Source organism: Cebus imitator, unplaced genomic scaffold (genome assembly GCF_001604975.1).
Source record: "Cebus imitator isolate Cc_AM_T3 unplaced genomic scaffold, Cebus_imitator-1.0 Scaffold0, whole genome shotgun sequence".
In the NCBI taxonomy this organism is placed as follows: Eukaryota; Metazoa; Chordata; class Mammalia; order Primates; family Cebidae; genus Cebus; species Cebus imitator.
In genome coordinates, this window is record NW_016107315.1 from 18,450,334 (window position 1) to 18,474,376 (window position 24,043).

Genomic DNA, 24,043 nt, shown 5'->3' on the forward strand with positions numbered 1-24,043 from the left:
GAGGGGGGATGGTGGAGGCTGAATGGGGAGGGGGCTGGGGTTAGGTAGACGGGGAGATGGTGGGGGCTCGTGGGGAGGGCCTAGGGGGTTAGGTTGAGAGGGAGATGGTGAGGGCTGGATGGGGAAGGAACCAGCTCCCCTGTCTCTCTGCAACTGTCCCTCTCTCCTGAGTGTCTCCCTGAACCTTTTTGTTTCTCTCATTCTTTGTCTCCCTGCATCTTTCTTTGAGGAGACTCAGGGACAGCAGTGGCCAGGGTCTAGGGGTGCAAATAAGATGCAGGATGCAAGCACAATCTGGATGTTTGCGGCTCCCACATTCCTGTGTGGAAATCCTCATCCCCAAGGTGACAGTGTTAGGAGGTGACTAGGTCATGAGGGTGGCGCCTCATAAATGGGATCAGTGCCCTTAGGAAAGGAGGCCTGAGGGAGACCCTTGCCTTTCCACATCGTGAGGACGCAGTGAGAAGAGGGCATGTATGAACCAGGGTCCGTCCCTCCATAGACAACAGATCTGCCTGGACCTTTGTTCCCAGAACAGTGAGAAATAAATGTCTTTGGTTTCTAAGCCTCCCAGTTTATGGTGTCAGCCCAGATGGGTTAAGACAGATACCTAGTTAAATTTGAGTTTCAGAAAAATAGTAACTTTTTAATAGAAATATCTTCCAAATACTGCACGGGACATATTTGCAGGTCATACTTATACTAAGAAAAAATAGTCATTATGTATGTGAAATTCAAATTTAACTGAGCATCTGTATTTTATTTGTTAAATCTGGCCACTTTCCGGGGCTTTCGGGTGAAACTGTTTAGGCTCCACCATCTCCAAGGTGCCTGGCTCAGGGGCCAGGAAGGGCTGAAATCCAGCCCAGAATCCCTACCCAACAGCCCTCGCCCGGCTGTGTCTCTAATTCACACACGATCCCAAGGGCTGGAAGCACCCTGAACTGGCCCCCGTGTTGTGTCTATAAAATGTTCTGTGCTTTATGATGCTTTGACATCCTGGGACCTCGCAGACCCAAGCAAGGAGCAGGGTAAGCTAATTCCTGGAGATAGCGAGCATGCTCTATATCAAAGCAGACCAACCAATCCCGAGCCCAGGCCCCGTGGCCTTTTTTTAATCAGGCTGCTATAGTCCAGGACAGTCTGCCCCTACCCTAAATCTCCCAGGCCACACATCAGGCCCCTGCAGCCCAGGGCCCAGGGAAATGATCCAAGCTATCCAATCCTAACCCTGCCTCCCCATTCCTTCCTCTGAAAGCAATCCACAGCAGAGGCTCCCCACACCTCCCACCCCGGCCCCAACTGCCCCTGGGGCCTCCACGTGGGGCACTACCTAACGTGACAGGCCCCTTCCTCTGGAACTATGAGTAGCAAACTGTCTTTTCAAGGGCAGTTGTCTCCTGATTTGTTGGCCCCCCTATGCCTGAATAAAAGCAAAATTCCAGGTACATTTTTAAACAGTGCCCACCAAACTCCACTCAACAAACTGTGCATAGAGCCCCAGGTGGGGCTGGCGTACTGCAGAGCCTTTAAGATGAACCAGGCTTTGCAGGACAGCTGGGCCAACCTTTTTTTGTCTGCAGCTAGAAAACTGAGACCTGATAGGGAACTGACTGCCCTTCTTAGCGGTAGAGTGGGCAGTGCCAGGCCTGGAACCACAGCCTCCTGAAGCCCTGGCCTCTGCTCTTGCCCATACTCCTCCCAGGGCAAGCTGGACCCCCAAGCTCTGCAGCTGGGGGTGCAGCCTCCAGAACGCCCACTCTCCTTAGCTGTGAGGGTTCTCCTTGGCCTCAGACGCTGGTGAAGTACAGGGCCCGCTCCCCACCCACCACCAGTCCTCTAAGTGGCCCTGGACAGATTAAGCAGGGCCTTGGCGATCCAAGCAGGATGTGAGGCAGGCCCATCCCTGCTCTAAGGGTGTGTCCTTCCTGTCCCAGACTGACCATCCTGCCAAGAAGTCACTCCAGGCCTGCCGATCAAAGCACCCAGCACCTGGTGCCAGAACCCAGGGCAAACCCTTTCCCTCAGGCACAAATCCAGGGGAAGGCGGGGTGGCTGCCTCTTGGAAGATAAACCCCTCGCTTATGTCCTGGGCCGGAACCACCCTGCCGTGTTACATAATGCAAAGCTATGACACAGGGAGAGGGTTGCCCAGAGGAGAATGAAAGCCAAGGACAGGGCATTCCTTCCCGTCTGAGCACCTGTCACATGCCTCCGGCTCCACCGTCTCCAAGGTGCCTGGCTCAGTTGCCAGGGAGGGCTGAAATCCAGCCCAGAATCCCTTACCCAACAGCCCTTGGCTGGCTGTGTCTACCAACAGGGGCGCTTGTGTCTAATCCACACACGATACCAGGGGCTGGAAGCACCCTGAACTGGCTCCCATATTACTTGTGTCCTTTCTGTCCCAAACTGACCACCCTGCCAAGAAGTCACTCCAGAGCTGCTGATGAAAGCATCCAGCACCCGGTGGCCTGATAGGGAAGTGACTGCCCTTCTCAGTGGTGGAGTGGGCAGTGCCAGGACTCTGACAAGGTCAGTGTGCTGCAGAGGACATGCTCCATCAGCTGGAGAGAGAAATCAGGGTCACCCTGCTGGACCTGTCCCGGCTCACTTCGAGCTCAGCCTGTTGTCCTTATCTACATCGTGCAGGCCCCTCAGAGAGCCTGGCACCATGCTACTGCACAGCAGGGTGGGGGCCCCTGTCCACGCTCCTGGGCCTGTGACGGGAACAGCAGCACTGGGCAGCCCCAGGCCTGGGTTCCAGGTTCCACCGCAAAACCTCAGGCAACTCCCTCCCTGGGCCTCTGTTTCCTCATCCACAAAATGAAGGAGTTGGGTCAGACGCTCTGGAAGGGAAACAGATTTCTCAGGGTGGGAAATCACCTCAGAGGGTCTCCTCAGATGGTCTCCTGCCCCTCTGTGGCTTGTCCAGGGAGCAGCAGAGGCCTGAGACCTTCAATGTGTCCCTGGACATGAGCATGGGAAGAGGCCCTGTGTTCCGAGACAAGGCTTCATTTCCCGGGCCCCTCCTCCAAACCACGGTCATCCACCATCCTAACTGTCCACCTGACGGCCGGTGGTCCTCACAGAGACTAAAGGAGTGACCAGTGGAGCCAGCAGATGTCAGCGGAACTTCCCCAGGCACAGGGCTCTGTGCTGGGCATGGAGAAACTATGAGCCTATGGCATGGGGTGCCCCCAGCAGCGTGCACAATCTGGGGTTCCTATGGAGCAGGTTCTAGGGGCTGTCGGAGCCAACCCCTCTGTTTCCCCTCCCAGGGGCCCAGCCCGCCCCCTCCTCCCCCAGGGCTGCAGGGAGTCCTGCCATAGGCCAGCAGCACTCCTGACTTCCCCAGACAGGCTACATATGAGGAGGGGCCAGGGCATTGGCAGCAGAGAGAGAAGCTGGGAGCAGACACAAAATCAAGCAGTCTCCAAGGATCCCAGAAAAGATCCCGCAGGGCATCCCTGGCTGCCGTCAGGTCTGACGCCCTCAGTGGCTGTCGCATGGTGGCTAGTTACACCTGTGGGCTCAGGAGCTGGCAGCCTGAATTTGGGTCCGGGCTCTGCCACCTTCCAGCTGTGTGACCCAACCTTGCTGTGCCTCCCTGTCTTTCCCATACAATGGGAACAGCAGCAGCACCTGCTTCAAGGGGTGGTTGCGAGGCTTGAACAAGAAACACACCTGGCACAGAGCGAGCTTGCAACAGGCACGGCTGTTGGGATTGTTGCCCCCTCCCTGGATCCACACGGCTGCAGGGTCCACCCCGCCGTCTACTTTTCCCGTGCGCGGACATCAGAGTCACAGCTGGGCAGGCCACATGGTCGTGAAGACCTGGTTCAAATCTGGATCCGTAACATAGCATGGTGATGGCACCTGTCTGCCTCCGTTTTCCAGCTGCAAAATGCAATGATAATGATCACGGAAGTCTGTTAGGGTTGCAGAGTGACTTACAAGGAATTACGCATCAGAAGCACCCTGTCAAGGTTGGGAGTAAGGGCTGGATAAGTGTGAGCTACTGTTATTGGCTCCTGTCCCACCGCATGAACCCCAGTTCCCCAACCCAGGGGTCACGCAGCTATTTCATAAAATACCAGGCCTGCTCTAGAAGTTTCTGGGTTGCTTGTTGACCATTCTCTCTGTGACTCCACCACGGGGCCAGTAGGGGAGGGATGAGCCTTGTCCCTGGAGGGCACCAGGCTCCTTCTCCAGGAGGAAGAGCAGGAGAGGAAGCACCCAGCCCCTTCCCCAGCACAGACTGGCCATGCTTCACCTTAGCATGCCGCTGTCACAGCCCCCAGGGTGTGGGGCGAGCCACACTGCTGGACAGGGTCTTGGGCGGTGCCTACTGCAGGCTCCCAGGGAGTGTTGGCTACAGAGGCACAGAGCAGGGAAAGGTCTTTCCAAGTCTCTTCCTGGAGACTCAGTCTTGGGCCATCTGGGGACAGGGGGCTCCTCCTCTATTCCTCGCACTTCTGAGGGCCTGGCACCAGAGTGGAGACCACATTCTTTCTTCTGGAAAGCTCACAAGTCCACACAGCAGGGGAGGAAGGATGGGTTATGGAAGAGGAGGGACGAGAGGACAGGCTGAGGCCAGAGAGAACCCTTCCTTAGAGCAGCTCCCTGCCAGGCAGGAAGGCTGCGTGGTCTTAGCACACACAGTTGCCCCATGTCTACTTGGAGCCCCTTGCCCTCTAGTCCTACCACCAGGACCACTGGCTTCGCCTTTCACCGCCTTTGCAAAGGGGAACTCTGGAGACCCCACTCAGGAAAGGGATAAGTGCCCACGTGCACAGGGCCCTCACCCTCCACTGGGCACCCCCACCCTGATCACTCACCCCACACCCTGCACCTATCTGCCCAGCTTAGGGGCCTAGAGTCTCTACTTGGTGTGGCTGAGGTTCATCTGGGCCTTCTCTGTGAAGGGCACCCCGCTGGCGTCTGGTCTCAAGGCTGGATGCAGGATCTGGGGCAAACAGCACTGTGCATTCTCCACCTGACCCATGCACCCTTATTCAATCCTGGTGGCCACAGGCCCAAGCAGCTATTAAAAGGGAAGCAGAAAGTCCAGAGGCTCCATTTGCATATGAGAAAAGTGACGACTAAGAGAGATTCATTTTTAAAAAGGAATGAAGCAAAAGAAATGAGAAAGGAGAGGAGGGATCAGAAAGGAATGAGGAGAAGAGAAACCCAAGGGTGCAAACCCAGACTGCCCACTCTCTGATTCCCCCCTCTCCCTCCCTCCCCACCCCACCGATGTGGGGCTCCCTGCAGCCTTCCCCCAGCCTTCCCCCTTGGCCCCCTCAGCTCCTCCGCCTTCCTCCCTGCAGTCATTGTATATCAGAGCTGGCAGACCCAGCTTTCCTCCCTGGGACACCCGTGGCTCCAAGTCTGCGGTCCCGGAGAGGGAGGAGCCCAGGAGGTGCCGAGGCCTTCCACAGAGACGCAAGGGGCGGTGATGCTGGGGCGCACGCCTTCCCCTCACCCTCCTTTTGTTTAATGAACACATCTCCTTTTTTCTCTAATTAGGTGGAACAAACAACTTGAACTAGAGTTTTTATTTCCCAGAAAAGCACATGCCCGGACCCAGTAAATGTGTCATTAATCATCATTCCGAGGCGGAGGAGCACGCTGGGTGCAGGGAGGAGGGGGAGCAGTCAGAGGGCCTAATTAGAGCTGGGGCCCCTCGCCCCCCTCCCGCTGCACCGCACCCACCACCCAGAGCCCATCCATTGGAGGGGTTCCTGGCAGAGTTCAAGCTTATGTAAATGTCCCTTGTTAGCACAACGGGAAAATAAAGAAGAGAAGAACAATACGGACCCACCCCTCACCAGCTCCCCGCCTCTGCTCACCCTACCCAAAGTCTTAGTTTCATCCAGGAAATTGTTATTATTGTCACGTGGCTATTTATAGACGGTGAGGTCTGCGGAAGAGCGCAAGCCGGGGTGGTCATGTGGGGCCGGCTGCTGCTCCCTCCCCGCCGGGCTTTGGTTTGAGGTTCAACTTCACTCCTCCACCTGCTTTTGCTGGCCCCGGGGCAGATCAAAGGCTGTGAAGGTTCTCACCCTGTGTGGCACTGGTCCTGCCCCCTGCTTGCTGGGTCTGGCCACGTCACTCTCCTCTGCCCCTCTGCCCAGGGTCGGGGCCAGCACCCAGAGTCCCAGCACCGTGTGGCTCTCTAGAATGTCACAGTCTGGCTTTGCCTCCTGCTGTTCTAGATAGAGTCTCTGGCCCTGTTCTCCTGAGGCCATGAGGTTTGCCCCAAGTTGAGAAAGATCACACTGAATTAAGGACAGAGAATGTGGGGTCCCAGGTGCCTATAGGCATCTCCCTGTGGCCCTAACTGTTCCCACCTGTCCTGCCAAGAGCACAGTACCCACCTCCAGCACCCCTGGGGCTGGCAGAGGCTATGGCTCAGGGTTTACCCACCCTTAAGGACAAATCCTAGCTCTACCCAGCAAGTTCCTGGCTCACGTGGAACTCAGGTTTCTCTTTGGCTAATCAAAGCCACCCATCTTTTGCCTGCCTCCCTTCCAGGGTCCTCATAAGAATTAGAGACATTGCCATTGTCTCTTTATGGGAGGTTTTGAGGGAGGAGTGCTCTGTTCATCTATTCTCTGGCTCCAGTCAGGGGGAAACAGGACTGCTCCTGAAGTGAAATCCTTTCCTAGTACCTCCTAGTACCAGAAGCTTTTGCATACTGACAAGACTCCAATCCCAATGTGGAAGCGCACCCCACACACCCAGCACACCCTCCCAGGGTGCGCCTAACTTAGTGGGCCCCAAAGTGATGGGGAAGTAGCTGCAAAGAGGGACAGGAGAGGGAAGGGGGTAGCAGCCACAATGGGGAACGAGCTTCGGAATGACACTGTGGCCCAGTAAAAAAAAAAAAAAAAATGACCTGGGAAAATGGGAGACCAGAGGTTAAGATGGGTTTGCTTCCTAGGGCTGCCATTACAAACCACCACAATTCGGTGCTTAAAACAACACAAATCAATTATCTCACAGTTGTAGAAGACAACAAGTCTGAAATCAAGGTGACAGCAGGGCTGTGCCCCCTCCAGAGGCTGCAGGGGGAAATCCTTCCTCACCTCTTCTAGCTCCTGGCTGCTCCTGGCATTCCTTGGCTTGTGGGAGCATCCCTCCAATCTCTGCCTTAACCTTCACCTGGCCTTCTCTGTGTCTGCCTTCTTCTCCTCCTCTTCCTTTTCTCCTCTTCCTCTTCTCCTTCTCCTCTTTCTCCTTCTCCTTCTTCTTCAGCAGGGTCTTACTCTGTGGCCCTGGCTGGAGTACAGTGGCACCACCTCAGCTCACTGCAGCCTCAACCTGCTGGGCTCAAGTGATCCTCTCACCTCAACCTCCCAAGTAGCTGGGACCACAGGCACAAGCCACTATGCCTGGCTAATTTTTTTAAATTTTTATCTTTTTTTTTTTTTTTTGTAGAGATAGGGTCTTCCTATGTTGCCCAGGCTGGTCTCCAAGTCCTAGGCTCAAGCAATCCTCCCGCCTTGGCCTCCCAAAGTGCTGGGATAACAGGCATGAGCCTCCACGCCCAGCAGACTGTCTTCTCTTCTTCCAAGGACGCCAGTCATTGGGTTTAAGGCTCACTCTGAATCCAGTATGACCTCATCTCAAGAGCCTTAATTAATTACTAATTGTTTAACTAAACTACAAAGACCCTATTCCCAAGTTAAGTCATATCCTGAGGTTCCAGGTAGACAAGAATTTGGGGACGACATTATTCAACCTCCTGTAGGAGCCTAGTACTTATTTCAGGACCAACTTGAAGTGTGAATTTGGTCAAGCTCCACAGCCTCTGTCTAGCTCACCTATTTCCTCCCCTAGCAAATGGGAGACAACGGTATCTGTCTCGTCTGTGGTCTGATTGAGGGACTAGGGAGGCCGGGGAGTGAAACGCTTTGAAAAGTTGAAGGGATGATATAGGCAAATGATCAAAAGGTTGATGGGTGCTGACGCTGCCCATGTCCTTACCCACCCCTGCCCTAACTCTCATTCCCAAGCTGCGCCCCCCTGCAGACTGTCCCTCCTCAGGGGCCACAGCCTCTGCTGCTCGCAAACCATCTCCTTGCTTCCTACAGACCCTGGACTCACTCAGGCACCAGAGGCAGAACACGTGTGAGTTCATTTCGACAAGGGACGTCTCTAAAGCCTGGTTACCGTGAAGCCTAGCCTGGTTTCTTCTGTGCTTTTAGCATGGGAATCCAGGCTAATTTTCACACATGATGGAAAACTGCCTAGTTCCTTTTTCCTTCTACAGCCTGGCATTTAGCCAGGCCAGGGAGCCAAGGGTAACCGAGCTCTGCGTAGACACCGGCAGCCCAGGCCTCCCGAGCTGAACCCCTCCATCCACAGCTCCCGCTTCTGTCTAAGCTAGTGCTTGTTCACCCCCAACCCAGGCTAGCCACCACAGCCAAGTGACACGGAGCTCTCTCTCCTCTCTCCCCTTCTCCCAAGACTCTGCTTCGGGACGGCAAGCGGGAGAGCATCGTCAGCACCCTCTTCATCTCCCCCGGCGACGTGGAGAATGGCCAGAGCATCGTGTGTCGTGCCACCAACAAAGCCATCCCCGGAGGAAAGGAGACCTCCGTCACCATTGACATCCAGCGTGAGTACCCACCCCCCAACCCAGCCCTGCCAGGCCCAGGGTGAAACACCCAGCAACCCTGCCCATAGCTCAGCTTATCTGATCGCAGGAAATGGGTCAGGCAGCTCTATGGATCCTCCCGCTTGTAGGTACAGGCAGGAAGGACCATCTTGTCTTCCTTATTGCCATGGGATGCAGCCTCACAGATGAGGGTCTTTCTTTTGCAAAGGACATCTTCAGGCCACATTTCAACATCTGTACAAGGTGGAACTTTCACACCAGTAAATACGGTCAGCTGCTGCCCCTGCTGGCCCCTCTGTTGGGGAGGTAGTCCGAGTGGAGAGCCGAGGGTCAGATGCGGGGATTTGAAGGGTCCTCAGGCTCCAGAATGGGTGAGCAGTGCTGTGTTCTAGGGAGGATACACCAGCCACTCTCATGGAAAGGTCAATTGAGGATGCAAGAGGAAGGAAATCTCCATCCATTATCTCATTTAATATTTTGGTTTTTCTTTTGAGACAAAGTCTCGCTCTGTTGTCCAGGCTGGCACGCAGTGGCGCAATCTCAGCTCACTGCAACCTCCGCTGCCCAAGGTCAAGCGATTCTCCTGCCTCAGCCTACTGAGTAGCTTGGATTACAGGCATGCACCACTACAGCCAGCTAATTCTTATATTTTTAGCAGAGATGGGGTTTCACCATGTTGGCCAGGCTGGTCTCGAACTCCTGACCTCAAGTGATCCGCCCACACTGGCTTCCCAAAGTGCTGTGATTACGGGTGTGAACCACTGTGCCCAGCCTTATTTAATCTTTACAACAACTGCTTGGAGAAGGTGTGATTGTGGTCCCTACTGTGGGAAACTGAGGAACCAAAAGGGTGATTAACTTGCCCAAGGCCATGTAGGTTTCAAAGGCAGGCAGCATAGCTTTCCAGAGCCCACCCTGGTAACGTTCTCTCCATGCTCCCGCACAGCCAGACTTCAGTGGACCGTGTTGGGATTAATATTGGCAATCACAACGCTTCAAGGCTCCACCAGCATCACATCCCAAAACCACCTAACCAAGACTCCTAAAGTCTCCCTAAGGTGCCTGTCAGCCCCAGAACCAAGAAGAGCTCAGCAAGTTGTTCCAGTGGCCTTCCTGGATTAGTCCTGGATTAGTTGGGTTTAAAGGGTCAGGACTCAAAAGCGGACTTCTCTCCTCCGAGATTCCCTTCCTGCCCCCCAGCATAATGCCACCGCAAGCTGGTGGCTGCTTCTGTCCTGGGCTCTGAGTTACAAGGCTGGAGCTGCAGGCTGGCATTCAAGTCCCATTAGCCTTTTATTCATTTTAGAGCAAGTGCATTTAAAAACACTTCCTACCAGCCCTGATTCATCTAAGGCTTCTGGATTCTGGCCTCCACTTGGCTTTCCAGGGACCTGGAGTCCAGAGATGGGGTCTTAGGATGCTGAGAGCTCATCTCAGCAGCCAGAGAGCAGAAGTTCCCACCCAGTGTCTAGAATCCTGACAGACACGATTCAGATTCCAGAGGGCAGAAGAAATGGTTAAAAACCTCAGGCAGGCTCAAGACACCCAGACACAAAGGCTGAGTTCTTGGGACGGTGGGGGTGGGGGATGGGGAGGGGGACTTTATCTTCACTCTCTTGCCATCAGCCATTAATAAATGTCTCTGTCCCCCCCATCACCACCACCCCCGACACACCCCTCCCCAGGAGTCTTCTTGCCGTCCTCATTCACAAGGAGCCAGAGCAGCGGCAGAGCTCCAGCCAAGGCTAGAGCTCGGGTGATGGAGGGAGGCCCCGGAACACGAAATGCAAGGAGGCCTCCCTCTGAGACCAGCCCTGAAAGTGAGGCAGGGCCTCCTTAACCTTTGACCCTGGGCTCTTCCCTCCCCTGGCCCTGGCCTGGGTCCTGGCTCTGAACACCACCTCCTCCTGCATGGTGAGCAGCCTGCACGGAGCAGTAAGCCCCGCTGCTGGGAGAGGTGACATGCTGCCAGGCCAGGCAGTCCAGCGTCCAGGATGGCTCTGCCACCCATGAGCGGGCTGGGCCCACGCCTGTCACGTCACCCCCGGGGACTCTGGTTCCTTGTCTGATTTAACCGAATGACATCCAAGGCCCCTTCTTGCCCTAGGACAGGCCACAGATCAGAGCTCTCTGTCCAGACTCAGTCCAAATCAGGAAAGGGAAAAGGTGAGAGACACAGAACATCCAAGCGTCCTACTCCCAGGCTGCCATTTGGTTTTCAGCCACCACAGCCCCCTGCCCTCCTTCCCCAGCTGGTCCCCAACCTGGTCAGAAGGCCTATACAAAAGGCTACACTTGGACAAAAGTGACAATCTAGCTGGCCCCCTGCGTCAGCTGCAAAGGTCCTGACAGGGAGAGGTGGGAAGAAGCCGTGTTTCCTGCTCCAGGCCACCACCCGTCACCCCAGGAGAACCTCTCCAGGCAATGGGAAAGTCACCATCCTAACCAGAGCCCTTCTGCACTCATGTCCATAGAGAATCGTTTACCAGGCTGCAGGTGTCAGTCTGCACCCGGGGGAGGACGCTGGGCCTTGCCAGGTCTCTGGGCCCTTTCTGGCTTCCTTTCCAAAGACATCTCAGCCACCTCAGGAGGCATCGGAATGAGGTCAGAGAGACACTTGGAGCCCAGCGGCCCAGTTTCCCAGATCAGCCTCATCCAAGGCAGTACTGGGTAGTGAGGAAGGCCACAGCATTCTTCCTGCTTTGAACTCTGGCTCTGCCACTTACTGAGTGGCAATGACCAGGTTAGTTAACCTCCTTGTGCCTGGTTTCCTCGTCTGTACATGGCGGTAGTCATGCACCTCCTAAGGCTGCAGTGAGGATTAAATGAAATCCTTCTTGTCAAGCCCCTAGCGCGGTATCTGACACTTTGTGAGCGCCCCACACCTGTCATCTGCTGTCAGGATGCAGACCCACCCATAGGTGAGCAGCACCCTCCTCAGGTGTCCCCAGAGTCCTAACAGGAAGGGATCGTCATCTGTTTGTCCCAGCACCCACCTCCCCTAACCTGAAGGTGTTTATACATGCTTGCCAAGCAAAGCACACATTCTCCAGCCCTCCATCCCTCCTTCCCCCTCCTCCTGCACCTGCTCCTCCTCCATTTACTCATTTGTTCATTTGGTCAGCTTCCAAGTGTTTACTAAGGACACCACGGGCTGCCTCAGAGCTGCCTTTGCGAACCTGCTCATTTTCTCAGTCAACCAAGAAGCATCCAAACTCAGCAAAAGCACATTTGTTGTTTGTTTCTCTTGGTCTTCGTATGTTACCCAACGGAAGACAAAGCCCTCAGATTGAGTAATGGGAGAGAAAGCTTAACACCCCCAAAGCCTCACCACATCTGGACTCTGTGTCCAGCTGCCAAGTTTCAAATGAATGTGCTATGAAATCACTGAGTCATGAAGTTTCTCTCTTTTCCCACCCTCTCCTCCATGTAATACTTCCCCTGAAAACACACACACACATACACACACACGGGCGGATAGAAACACTAACAGACTCTCAGCTGTAACATCTGTTCAATGTGATCTCAGTTCCACCAGCTACATCAAAGCTGCCCTCCCGCAAGTTACGCTGCCGACATCACAAGTGGGATTAAAATCATGTTTAATAGTTGGATATGGCATAAACTATTTATACCTCTGGAGCTTGGCAGACTCCTGAAAATTTATATTCTGTGCACCAGGAGAAGTGGAGAGAGAAGCTTGGTCACCTCTGGTCTTGGTGTGGAGGTGCAGATAATGCCAGTGAGTGTGGAATCCTTGTGAATGGCTTCAGGGCAGGTGATCACCAAGGACTATGCTGTGGGGGCTGGAGGAGTGCAGGAGAGAGGGAGGCCTCATGGGTAAACTGATCATGGCAGGGGTGTGACGGGGCATCCGGCAGCAAGAAGGTCCTACAGCAGGTGTGTGACCCGCCTCCCTGCCTCTCAGATCTCATCACTTTAGAGAGGACCCCCAGGTGAGGGAAGGGCCTCCTGGAACAGCCCCCCAAGTTCTGTGGCGGGTCCCTCAAGTCCATGGGACTGGCACTCACCTCCTCAAACCAGACGTGGTGTGGGTACTCTACCTCCCAGCGTTGGCCTTCATAATGCAAGAGCACCAGCCAGCCGAGTGTTTGGATCCAGGTGGCAATTCCCGAGCTCCTCCGCCTCAGCGCTGCTCCTCCAGCCCACGGCAAGATGCAAGCTCCTCTCTGGGTGCCCATCTTCTCTAGATAGGTTCCCACGGATGCCCAGCTCAGCCAGCCATCCCGGCATGGAAAGAGGGCTGGGACTCCTAGTTCAGCCCTGCCCTGGAAGCTAGGGTACAGCTTCAAGGAGAGGCCATGGGGCTCTGGGGGTGGGAGAAGAGTTCTCATGGCTATTCCTTGTCACCCCATCTTTGTGACCACCTGAATTATGCCTTAAAACTGGGATTGAGATCACGAAATACCCACCACTTCCCTTGTAATTATCTACGAAAGGCAGGCAGGCCGGCTGCACCAGAGCAGATGTTTCCCAGATTTTTGGTCCCCCGTCCAGAACCGGGGAAAATGTGGGAGAACACAGTCGGCCACCTGCTACTCAGGAAACAGAGTTCTCTCCCTAGTGCCTGCAGATACCAGCGCAGCCCCCGGGGCCATCTCCCGGGCCAGCTCTTGTGCCTGTCACTAGGTGGGAAGGCAGGGTCCTCTTGGGCACCAGCAGGCAGAGGGCAGCTGGGCAGTTACATGATTCCAACTCCAGGGTAGGGCCGGCTGAGAGGCTGCAGCTGAGAGGCTGAGGGTATGATGACTCTCTGAGGGTCTCAGGACCCCACCATAGTCCCAGCCAGTGCCCAGACCAACTGAGCTGGGTGGGGCTTTACTCCCTTTATGGTGCCCCCATGGGGACCCAGAGAGACCAGCATTTTTCCTCATTGCCTCTGAGACGCTGGCTTCTTTACTTCTTTTTCTGGAAACGGGCTGGGACCTCTCAAAGTCCCCGTGACTTTCCAGCAATTTGCTCTGCTTGTTGGTGGGGATTGACCCAGAAGATGTGGCCCAGGGCCCAGCCTGTCCATGGGGACCAGGTCCTGGGCTGCCCACTCAACTCAGCCAGACCTCTGGGCCATCAAAGGGAAGAAGGATGGGAACTGACTCATCATCTCCCCTCCCTCCAAGTGTGGATGTCCCAGGGGTGCGGAGGCCGGAGGCCACCGGGAGCCCAGCAGTGGGGTGACAGCAGCCTCTGGAGACGGTCCGGAGCCAGCTGCCCCTGAGCCAGGCACGGCCAGGCAGTGGAAGCCATTCCCACCTCCGTCTCTTTATGGCAGCCCCTCGAGCTGTTTCCCTCTTTCCATCCTGCAGGCTGCTCCTCCCTCGTGTCTCTTCTCCTCATTCTTTGACTTGGTCTTTCTCTCCAACACCCTGTCATTGTTGGGCCCTGCGTGCCGGGTCTTCATGGTCTTCCTGCTTTTGCTCTGAAATCCTTGTCTGATTCTGAGTCTCCATCTCGCTGTCACTCTGCCCTCTGCTTCTCTAGGTGTCTTTTTCTCACTCTTTCTCTGCACTCTCAGTTTCTATGTGTGTGTCTTTCTGTCTCTCTGCCTGTGTCTCACACTGTCCCTGTCACTTAATCTCTGTCTCTCTCTCTACACATGCACACATACACACACATACACACATGCATACACACATACACACATGCATACACACATGCACACTCATACATGCACACATGAACACACATATATGCATCCACACACACATGCACACACATATACATGTACACATACACACACCACATACGCACACACATGCACATACATATGCACATGCACATATACACATGCATGCATGCGTATGCACACACATACATGCACACACATGCACAGGCATGCGCACACACATACATGCACACATGCGCGCACACACACCCCTAAAATCTCTCTTCCTCTGTGGTCTCTGTGTCTCTACTCTGGGTATTTGCCTTGCTGTCGGCCTCCAATCCCTTCTGCACAGGTCTCTCTGTGTGTCTCTGTGTCTCTGGTTCCACTCTGACTCTTTCTCTCTCTGACTTTCTGGCTCCTCCCTCTCCCACCATTTAGCACTTCAGAGCCTGTCTTCTTATCCTGTCAAATGAGAAAGCCAGCCCTGGCCTGGGGAGCTGAGGCCCGGCACCAGCAGCCAGGACTGAGCCGAGATGATTAGGCTGATGAAAGGGTGTAAATGCTGCTTTCAAGTTAACAAATGCCCCAGAACCTTTACAGAAAAGAGATAATAAACGGACATTTCAAAGACAAAGTCCGCACTGAAGTGAGGCTGAGTGTCCACGTGCCCCTCTCTGCCCTGCACTTTTCTTCCCACCTCTCCTTCCTGGAGTATTTTGTTCTGCCCAAAATTTGGAGGATGGGCAACCCCTGGGCCCAAGCCTAAGGCTTCCTGGCTCTGGGCTTGTGTCAACGCCAGGCCCCACTGATCCCACCTCCAGGATTGTCGGAAGCAGGCACCTCCCATGGCACTCCCAACTTCCTAGAGACCACCAGGGCAGTGGCTGCTCTGAGGGTCCCTGGGTGGTGGAGTCTCTGGCTCTATCCTCCATGTCTCCCGGGGTCTCCCTGTCCCCATTCTTTCTCAGGTCCACAAGTGACTCTCCTCTCCCTGCAGACCCCCCATTGGTCAACCTCTCCGTGGAACCACAGCCAGTGCTGGAGGACAACGTCGTCACTTTCCACTGCTCTGCAAAGGCCAACCCAGCTGTCACCCAGTACAGGTGAGAGTCACTGCTGAGGAGGCCTGGCCTGGCCAGCGGCCCCCACCCCCATGCCTCTCACATATGTCACTTAGGGTCCTCAGCACGGCCGCAGTGTGTGCCTGGTCCACAGTGGGTGTCCAGTAGCCTTCTCCCCTTCCCCTCGAGCCCACTGCCTGCTGGCCAGGTGGTCCCTTCCCCTCCTTTGTGTGTGCACGCGCCCTCTTCCACTGGAGGCAGCAGGACTCACGCCTTCTGCTTGAATAGCCTGCTTATCCCACACGCCAAACACAGGAAAAAAAAGGCTCAGGGAAAACAGTCAGAACAACCAGGAGAAGCAGCAAGATCAGAACCTGCAACCTAGCCTCGTGCCCACCACACAGGTTCAGCTGGTAGGTCAGGATGTCTGGGCCCCAGGCCGGTCCAGTGAGCATCCAAGATCACACACAGTCTTGGGCCCTGTGTGTCTCTTGCTCGCCACATGGATAAAAGCGTCACTGTTTTTTTACTTGTTTCTGCCTCGTGGCAGAGCTTCTTAAAGGCAGGAACTGCAATTTAGTCGTTGATGGCTCTCAGCATGTAGCACAGCACATGGCATAAACCAGATACTCCTTAAGTGTGTCTGGCTGATCCAATGAACACACAGGGCTGCTCCTCTGGGCACTTTTCTGCCTGGGCACAGTCACTGCACAAGACTCCACGAGACTAAGCAACCTTGGAGGCACTCAAGGGCAGACTCACCTCCTTTTAGATGCCTCGTGGAACTCACCGTGGCCCTGACTCAGCCCGGCCTCTTTCCACCAGCCCAGGCTTGGAGGTGGAGCCCAGGGTGTCACCTCTGCCACTGATCTGGGTCATGAAGCTACAGCATCTGCAGGGGCCAAGGGTGCTAATGGCCCCAGCCTAGGAAATCAGCTGGCCTGGGGGAGTGGAGAACAGGGAAGACAAGAGGCAGTGTGGCCCCGGGGGGCAGAATGGAAGGAAATGGGCCACAGTGACAGCAAGCAATTCAGGCTGGGCATGAGGAGGAGCTCCCTGCAGAGTGCATAGTTAAGCAGCACTGGAGTTAGAAACCCAGGCAGAGCACAGAGGCCCTATCCCCAAGGATATATTAAAATAGGATGAACCCATCGGTCCTGTCCAATTGAACCATTTGCTGGACTAGAGTCAGAAGAAAGATCAGAGGACCTCCAGGGTGCCTTCTCAGCCCAGGACTCTGGACTCCCTGGAATCATGGGGTCCAGCCAGGTCCAGGGGGAAGTCTGGTTTGGCTGGGGTCTGGCATCTATTCAAAAGCCACTGAAGATGCAGGAGAGGAGCCCGATGAGACTCCTGCCCCTGGGCCTCCACGTTGCACCTGTCAGGCCTGGGTTTCTCCATACAAGTTCAGCTTCTCTCTTCTGTCTGCTCCCAGGTCTCTGATCCTGGTCCCTGAACACCAGGTACAACATGCCCAAAAATACCTGCCATGCTGGTTTCCCAGAGTAGCCCTTCACACCCACAGACCACCCGGCAAGCACCCCTATTCGCCCTCACAGCTGCCCTTAGAATGCCTGTTGGACCCCAGAGAGCTGGGCACTCAACTTTCACCTTTCATTTCCCCTCACTGCCAGGCTCCGGTCACCTGGGGTCCTAGTGATGGGTGGGCTGGGCAGACAAAGGGCTGCATGCCCCGGGACCTGGCCCCTCCACCCCCAGGCCTGTCTCCCCCACCCACACCAGCCTACTGACCTGGACAGGTTGAGCAAATACCCAGGAAACCAAGTGCTAGGCCTGATTCTCAGGGTCATCAACCTCAAAAAAGCAGAACAGCAGTGACAGGAGGGAGAAGAAGGTGTGAGGAGAGGAGAGGTCACCGCAAAGCACGTGTGAGAAAATGTTAACAACGGGTAAATCCAAGCGACGGGAGGGCGGCAGTTCATGGGACTATTCTTGCAACTTTTCTGTAATTCCAAAGTTGGTTTTTGCAAGCTAAAAAGTTCATAAATAAACATGCAGGCTTCCCTAGGCTACAGGTGGACTGTGGGTCCTCCCTTTCATCCTCTCCTGGAGCTCACAGTATCACAGTCAGCCCCTCCTGTGCCTAGCAGGAGCTGGGAGGGCAGGGCGCCCTGCAGAGACTCACTGGTTCTTACTGGTCACCTTCCCTCATGGCCTTCTGATTAGCAAAAGGTCCTGAAAACACCTCACTGCAGGGCCATCTCCCTCCAGGACTCCAGGGGCTTTCAGGGAGCGCTTCCAGCCCCCAGGTTAATGAGAGAGAGCTGGGGTGGCCTGGGAAGGGAGGAGGCAGAGGGGCCACGGCGATGGGAGGCAGTGTGCGCCTGCACCCACCCACACTCACTCAGCCCCTTCACTCCAGCGGGGTCCCACCAAGCAGCCAGGTGTTCAGATGCAATGCTGGGATCCAAGAAGAAAAGCGTAAGCAAATCTCATCACATAAGTACATTGATTTTTCCCAACTAACTGACAAGATTACAGGAATCTTTGTTTCTTTGCTTCCATTCATCTTGAGAGCTTCCTCTCTGCTCTCGCTAAGAGGCTGTCATCTTTGAAACTAGCAATAACGCCCTCCTCCATCCCAGCACCCGGAAAGGAGGCCTGGGTGGCATGGGGGTATCACTGCAGGTGATCCTAGGGACCAGCAGCCCAAAGTGCTTTGGGGCCCTTTCCTCTGAGGGTCTCTCTGTGTTCCCAGCAGGTAGCAGGACATGACACCCCCACCCGAGAGGAAACTTGGCTTATTTGAGGACAACCTGGTGGCTGTGACACGCTGGGCCCCTGATTCTGTGATATAAATAATTAATCCTCTTACATTTGTTCAGTCCAAATTAGACATTCATTGGGAGAGGCTTAAGCTGACTGCATTTTCAGAGGGGTTGGGAGAGGTGGGGAAGCAACAGTGCGTCAGGGGGAGGTGGGTGGGGAGAGGGAAGGAGACGAAGAGGAAGGACAGGGAAGAAGAAACTGCACCAAAATCAGGAGAGGCGCGGAGAGGCGCGGAGGGGCGCGGAGGGACTCGCTCTTTGGCTCTTGGCCTCGATCCGTCGGCAGCCGCTTGCATGCAGTGGTTTGAGCCTCTGTGTTTTTGGCAGGGACCCCTCAAGTGTTTTTCAGTGCAGGAGGGGAAGAAAGACCAGCTGGGAGAGATGTAAGCCAGGCATTCTGTGGGGTCCAGAGGCACCTCCCCAAAAGGCCTGGCTTGGGCTCCTGAGGACCCAGCCCCCACAGCATTCCAAGCCTTTCTTCTCCCACTCGCTCACCCTGAGAGGAGAGGACAGGTCAGGAGGGGAAACTCGGCGCCCAGAGCCAGCAGCAGTTCTGCTGATGATTCGGCGCCAGGCAGGTGGGGCTTCCACCCCCCGTGGTGCCCCTGGTGAGGGGCCCTGGAAGAAGAGGAGGGAGCTGCATCTTCTCTAGGAAGACCTGAGGAAGAAGCATGCTTGGCCTGGTCACCTGGGCCCAAACCGTCCGGCCCCAGCCCGGCACCCAGAACTGTGAGCAGCCAGGGCTCCCTGCCCTCCCAGCCCAGCCACGTGGCCTCCCGCTGCGCCCACCACCTGGCCCCCTCACCTCAGCAGGGTGGAAGGAACTCGGGGACTGGACACACTTCTGGAACTGAATTCATTTGCCGCAGGCAGGGGCCGGCCTGACTATTAAGTCTGGTCATTAAATTAAAGTTAGAAATTGAAACGACTCATGAATAACTCATAATGGTTTGTTGGGAAGCTCCTTAAGCTCTCAGGGAGCTATGGTTTGCTCTGTTGTCAAACTATAATTGTTATTATTAATTGTGTTCTTAATAATCACCCAATATTAATTTGCAATAACAGCTGCGTGGTGCCAGCCTAGGTGTTCTGTGTGATGCCAAGAAGCAGCTGCCTCTTGGGGCTAGATGGGCTAGACAGAGGGAAGAAGCTAATGGAGGGAAGGGCAAGATACACCATCTGTGGTGCCAGGAAAGGCTCCAGGAATGAGAGAAAGGGGAGGGCAGGCTGGGGAGCAGAGACACTGCAGGTCCAGGGAGCAGTGACTGTGGGGTGACGCTCTGGAGGCAAGGAGCCTTTGCAGCTCTGGAAAGACAAACTCCCGACAGATGCTTCAACTGCAGTGGGAGGAGCCTGAAGAGATGTTCCAGTGGTTTCAAAAAAAGAGTGTTTTCCAGAATAGGATTAAACCAGGGAGACGGAGAACTCTCACTCCCTAGAGATCCTTAAGGAAGCCCCCAACTGCACATGCTTATGCACATATACACGCTGACACATGCACACACATCCACATCCACACACTCACACATGCACACACATACACATCCACACACACATCCACACACTCACACATGCACACACATCCACATCCACACATACATCCACACGCTCACACATGCACATACTCACACATGCACACACACATCCACACATCACATGTCCACATGCTCACAAATCCACACGCTCACACATCCACACTCTCACACATACACACATACACATCCACACATTCACACATCCACATGCTCACGCATGCACACACTCACACATCCACACACACACATCCACATATGCACACGCTCACACGTCCACCGCTCACACATCCACACTCACACATCCACACACATATCCACACGCTCACACATGCACATGCTCATGCATGCACACATTCACATGCAGATGCTCACACATCCACACACTCACATGTGCACATGCTCACATGTGCAGATGCTCACACATTCACACAGTCACGCATGCACACACACATCCACACACTCACAGATGCACATGCTCACACATGCACATGGTCATGCATGCGCACACATCCACACACTCACATGTGCACACACACATCCACACACAGGCACATGCACATGCTTGTGCATGAACACGCTCACACATCCACACACTCACACATGCACACACATATCCACATGCTCGCACGTGCACAAGCTCACACATCCACACAGTCATGAATGCGCATGCTCACACATGCACATGCTTACACATGCACACATTTTACACACTCACACATGGACACACATACATGCACACTCAAATGTGGACACAGTCACAAGTGGACACACACACGCACGTTCACACACATGGACATACCTGCACACGTGCACATGGACACATGCACATGGACACATGCACATGCTCACATGGACACGCTTATGCATGCATACATGCACACTGACACACATGCACACATGTACATGGACACACACATGCATATACACATGCACACGGACATACACATGCACACACATATGCACACACACATTCCCATGAATTCTCATGCATGCACATACATGTGTCTATACATACACCCTGTGGGGCTCTGGTGCTGCCTGCACACAGCAGGCTGCTGGGTCACTGGTCCAACACAGGTGTCACTGCCCTAGAACCAGATCCAAACCAAGCCAAAAGCCTCTTGTCCTCCTTTGGTGTGGTACCGATTGGATGACAAAAGAACCTTTTGACTCAGCTCCCCACACCAAGCCACTGCTGATGGAGCCACTGCCTCAGAGGAGCAAAGCCAGGCTGCAAGGGCAGCTTTTGGGCAGGAAGAAGAGCATGCGCCATCGGGGAAACTGGGAGGATTTTGTGGGGTGAAGAGGCACCATGCAGTACCCCATGGAGGCAGGAGGCAGAACAGGACAGGAGAGCTGCCAGCTGGTCCAGAGAAAAGAGGGGGCAGCGGGGCCACTCGCTCATGCCACTCCTCCTGATGGGTATTAGTATTCCCCTGTCTGGATGGGAGGTGGAGCCCTTATGTCTTACCTCTCCTACAGCTTCTTGCCTTGTCAGTGTGTGTGTGTGTGTGTGTGTGCGCGCGCGCGCACGCATGCATGCTCATGCACATGTAAGAGCATGCATCATTTGACCCTGGCCTCTGGGGTCATGGACTTGACCTCCTTCTTTTCCAACGGGGCCCATGATCCAGCTCAGATCAAGACAGCCAGTGCCCACTGATAGTTGGATTTTCTATCATATAGCCAGCAGATGGGCTGACCAGCCGAGTAATCAACTCACCCCCTCTAGAATAACCCAATTGTTGAGTGCCACTGACTGCCTGGTGACACCCTAAAACCAAAGTCCACCGCCTTCACAACCTCGTGGGTGGGAGCAAGAACAACTCCCCCTGAGACCTTGAAGTAGCCCCTCTGTGAAGATTCCCCTTGAGGGACTCCCAAGAGGCCGCCCCCTTGCCGCCCACCCCAGGCCTCATTTTCCCATGAGATGGATGCGTCCGGCTCCCAGAGGGTTGGTCTTGCCACTTACGGCCCACTTCAGCCCCTGGCCTTGGTTGCAGGTGGGCCAAGCGAGGCCAGATCATCAAGGAGGCATCTGGAGAGGTGTACAGGACCACAGTGGACTACACATACTTCTCAGAGCCCGTCTCCTGCGAGGTGACCAACGCCCTGGGCAGCACCAACCTCAGCCGCACGGTTGATGTCTACTGTGAGTGCAGGGGTGTGGGCTTCCCTGGGCAAGCAGGCACCTGGTGGCTTCAGCTTAGAGCTGGAGAAACCAGGGCTGGATTCATTGCATGCAACATAAGCTTCATGTGTCATGAGTGCAGGATGTTTTGCACTCAGCGAAAAGCTGGTTTGTGTGGTGTTTCATGTTTATTTCGATCCCCGTAATGACCTCGTTAGTCAAGATCTTGGCTGGGGCTGCTATGACACTACCATAGACTCAGTGGCTTCAGTGGCAGAAATCAGTGTGCCAGCATGGTGGTTTCTGGTGGGGACACTCTTCCTGGCTGGCAAATAGCTGCCTTCTTGCTGTGGCCTCCCATGGCAGACAGAAAGAGAGAAGCAAGCTCTTGGGGCCTTTTTTCCAAGCACACTAATCCCACTCTCATGATCTAACCCCTCCCCCAAGCTCCTCCTCCTGATACCATCCCACTGAGGCAAGGATCTCAGCTTATGAACTGGTGGGGAGGGGACACAAGCATACAGGCCATTATGGGTAGATACTATTATTCCCATCATCTGAATAAGGAGATGGAGGCCTGAGGTCACACAGTAAGCGGCCAAATGAGAACTGAACCCGGGCAATGACCAAATCCATCACGCCCCCCACACGCTCCACTGCCTTCCACTGAGGGGACTCGTGGACATGCCCTCTTTTTCACTGGAGGCCCGGCAGGGATCCGCAGCGAGGCAGCCCATTGCCATGGACTAGCTGGCTGGATGTGTTCACAACAAGCATCCTTAGTTCATGCACTGCCCCTGACAGTTTTAAACTCACTTTTACAAACTTTTACAAATCTGACCCTACCCCTCTCCCTGGAAGCCTCCGAAGAAAGTGCTGTTGCTCCCTTTTTACATCAAGGAGCTAATCTGGGTCTCCTGACACCAGGTTTCAGGCTATGTCTGCTCCCTGGAAGGAGCACTCTGAGGCCTGCCTGGCCATGGTCGGACCCTGGGCCTGGAATCCCCCCACAGCTCCCACTGTGTAGACCAAGCTTGGTCTACAGAGACCCCGGACGTGCTCAGGAAGGTGGAGAGGAGCCTGTGCTCCGTTCTTTAATGCTTAGTGGGAAGTGGAAGCCAGAGCTGCTCTACCACAGTGGGGGTGACACAGAGGCTGGGACAGCTGGAATAGGAGGGTGGCCTGAGAGCATCAGGTGGAAAAGCGGAGAGGAGGCATGGGTCACGAGACCCCTGCTTCCATCACCCTGCATCTCAGAGCCCCCATCCCACCCCAGAGGCGCACCAGTCACTCGATTCCAGGTCATGAAGGCTGAGGCTGGAGGAGATGCGAGGAGCTTGAAGGCAGAGGCACGAAGGTCCCAAAGGCGCAGATTTCCAGGGAAGGGGGAGGGCCCCTGCCCGCCACTGGGATGGAGGGCTTCCCCAACTTTCTGGCACCAGGTGGGATCTAGACAGAGGGAAAGGAAAGAGAGTCATGAGGCTGAATCCAGGCAGAACCTGGTCCCCAGCACCTTCTTCCCAGCACCCGTGTTGCTGACCACCTCCATGGGCCTGGGAGAGGCTAAGCCTTGGGATAGGGGTCTCCTCCTTACTTCCTGAGTCCCACTCCCAGACCCCAGACCCCACCCAAGCAGAGGACTAAAATGGAAGTGACTGAGGTGACAAAAGTACCCAGCTGCCTCCCTTTCCCCACTCGAGGTCTGGGGGGAAAAGGAGGGTCCCAGAGCTCCCCACCCACCTGATCCTGTCTCCTTCTTTCTCGCATCACAGTTGGGCCCCGGATGACCACAGAACCCCAATCCTTGCTTGTGGATCTGGGCTCTGATGCCATCTTCAGCTGCGCCTGGACTGGCAACCCATCCCTGACCATTGTCTGGATGAAACGGGGCTCCGGAGTGGTGAGTCTGCAGCTCAAACCTCAGGGCACCGCTGGCAGGGGGTGGGGGACAGTGGGGCACGAGGGAACTGCTGTCCAGGCCCCTCTCACTATTAGACTGGAGGAGCCAGCCTCCAGTGTGAGCCACAGGGAGGAAGACCCCAGAAAGAGGTGGGGAAACCCAGGCACCCTCATGTGGCCATCTCATCCTGAGCACATTCACCCATTGCAGTCTTGCCCTCTCCTAAACCTTTTAAGAAAATAGGTGGTCAGGCCAGGCGCGGTGGCTCACGCCTGTAATCCCAGCACTTTGGGAGGCCGAGGCGGGTGGATCACGAGGTCAAGAGATCAAGACCATCCTGGTCAACATGGTGAAACCCCGTCTCTACTAAAAATA

The 24,043-nt window shown here is 55.0% G+C and overlaps 1 protein-coding gene across 8 annotated transcripts in view; it reads left to right on the forward strand.

Moving 5' to 3' along the window:
- Positions 1–24,043, forward strand: part of KIRREL3 (kirre like nephrin family adhesion molecule 3) — a 563,974-nt gene that overhangs the window by 516,643 nt on the left and 23,288 nt on the right. For all 8 annotated transcript variants that reach the window (XM_037736196.1, XM_037736201.1, XM_037736200.1 and 5 more), the window contains 4 exons: positions 8,476–8,626; positions 15,250–15,355; positions 21,641–21,789; positions 23,541–23,668. In XM_037736196.1, the coding sequence (XP_037592124.1) occupies positions 8,476–8,626; positions 15,250–15,355; positions 21,641–21,789; positions 23,541–23,668 (534 nt within the window). The remainder of the gene's footprint in view (positions 1–8,475; positions 8,627–15,249; positions 15,356–21,640; positions 21,790–23,540; positions 23,669–24,043) is intronic.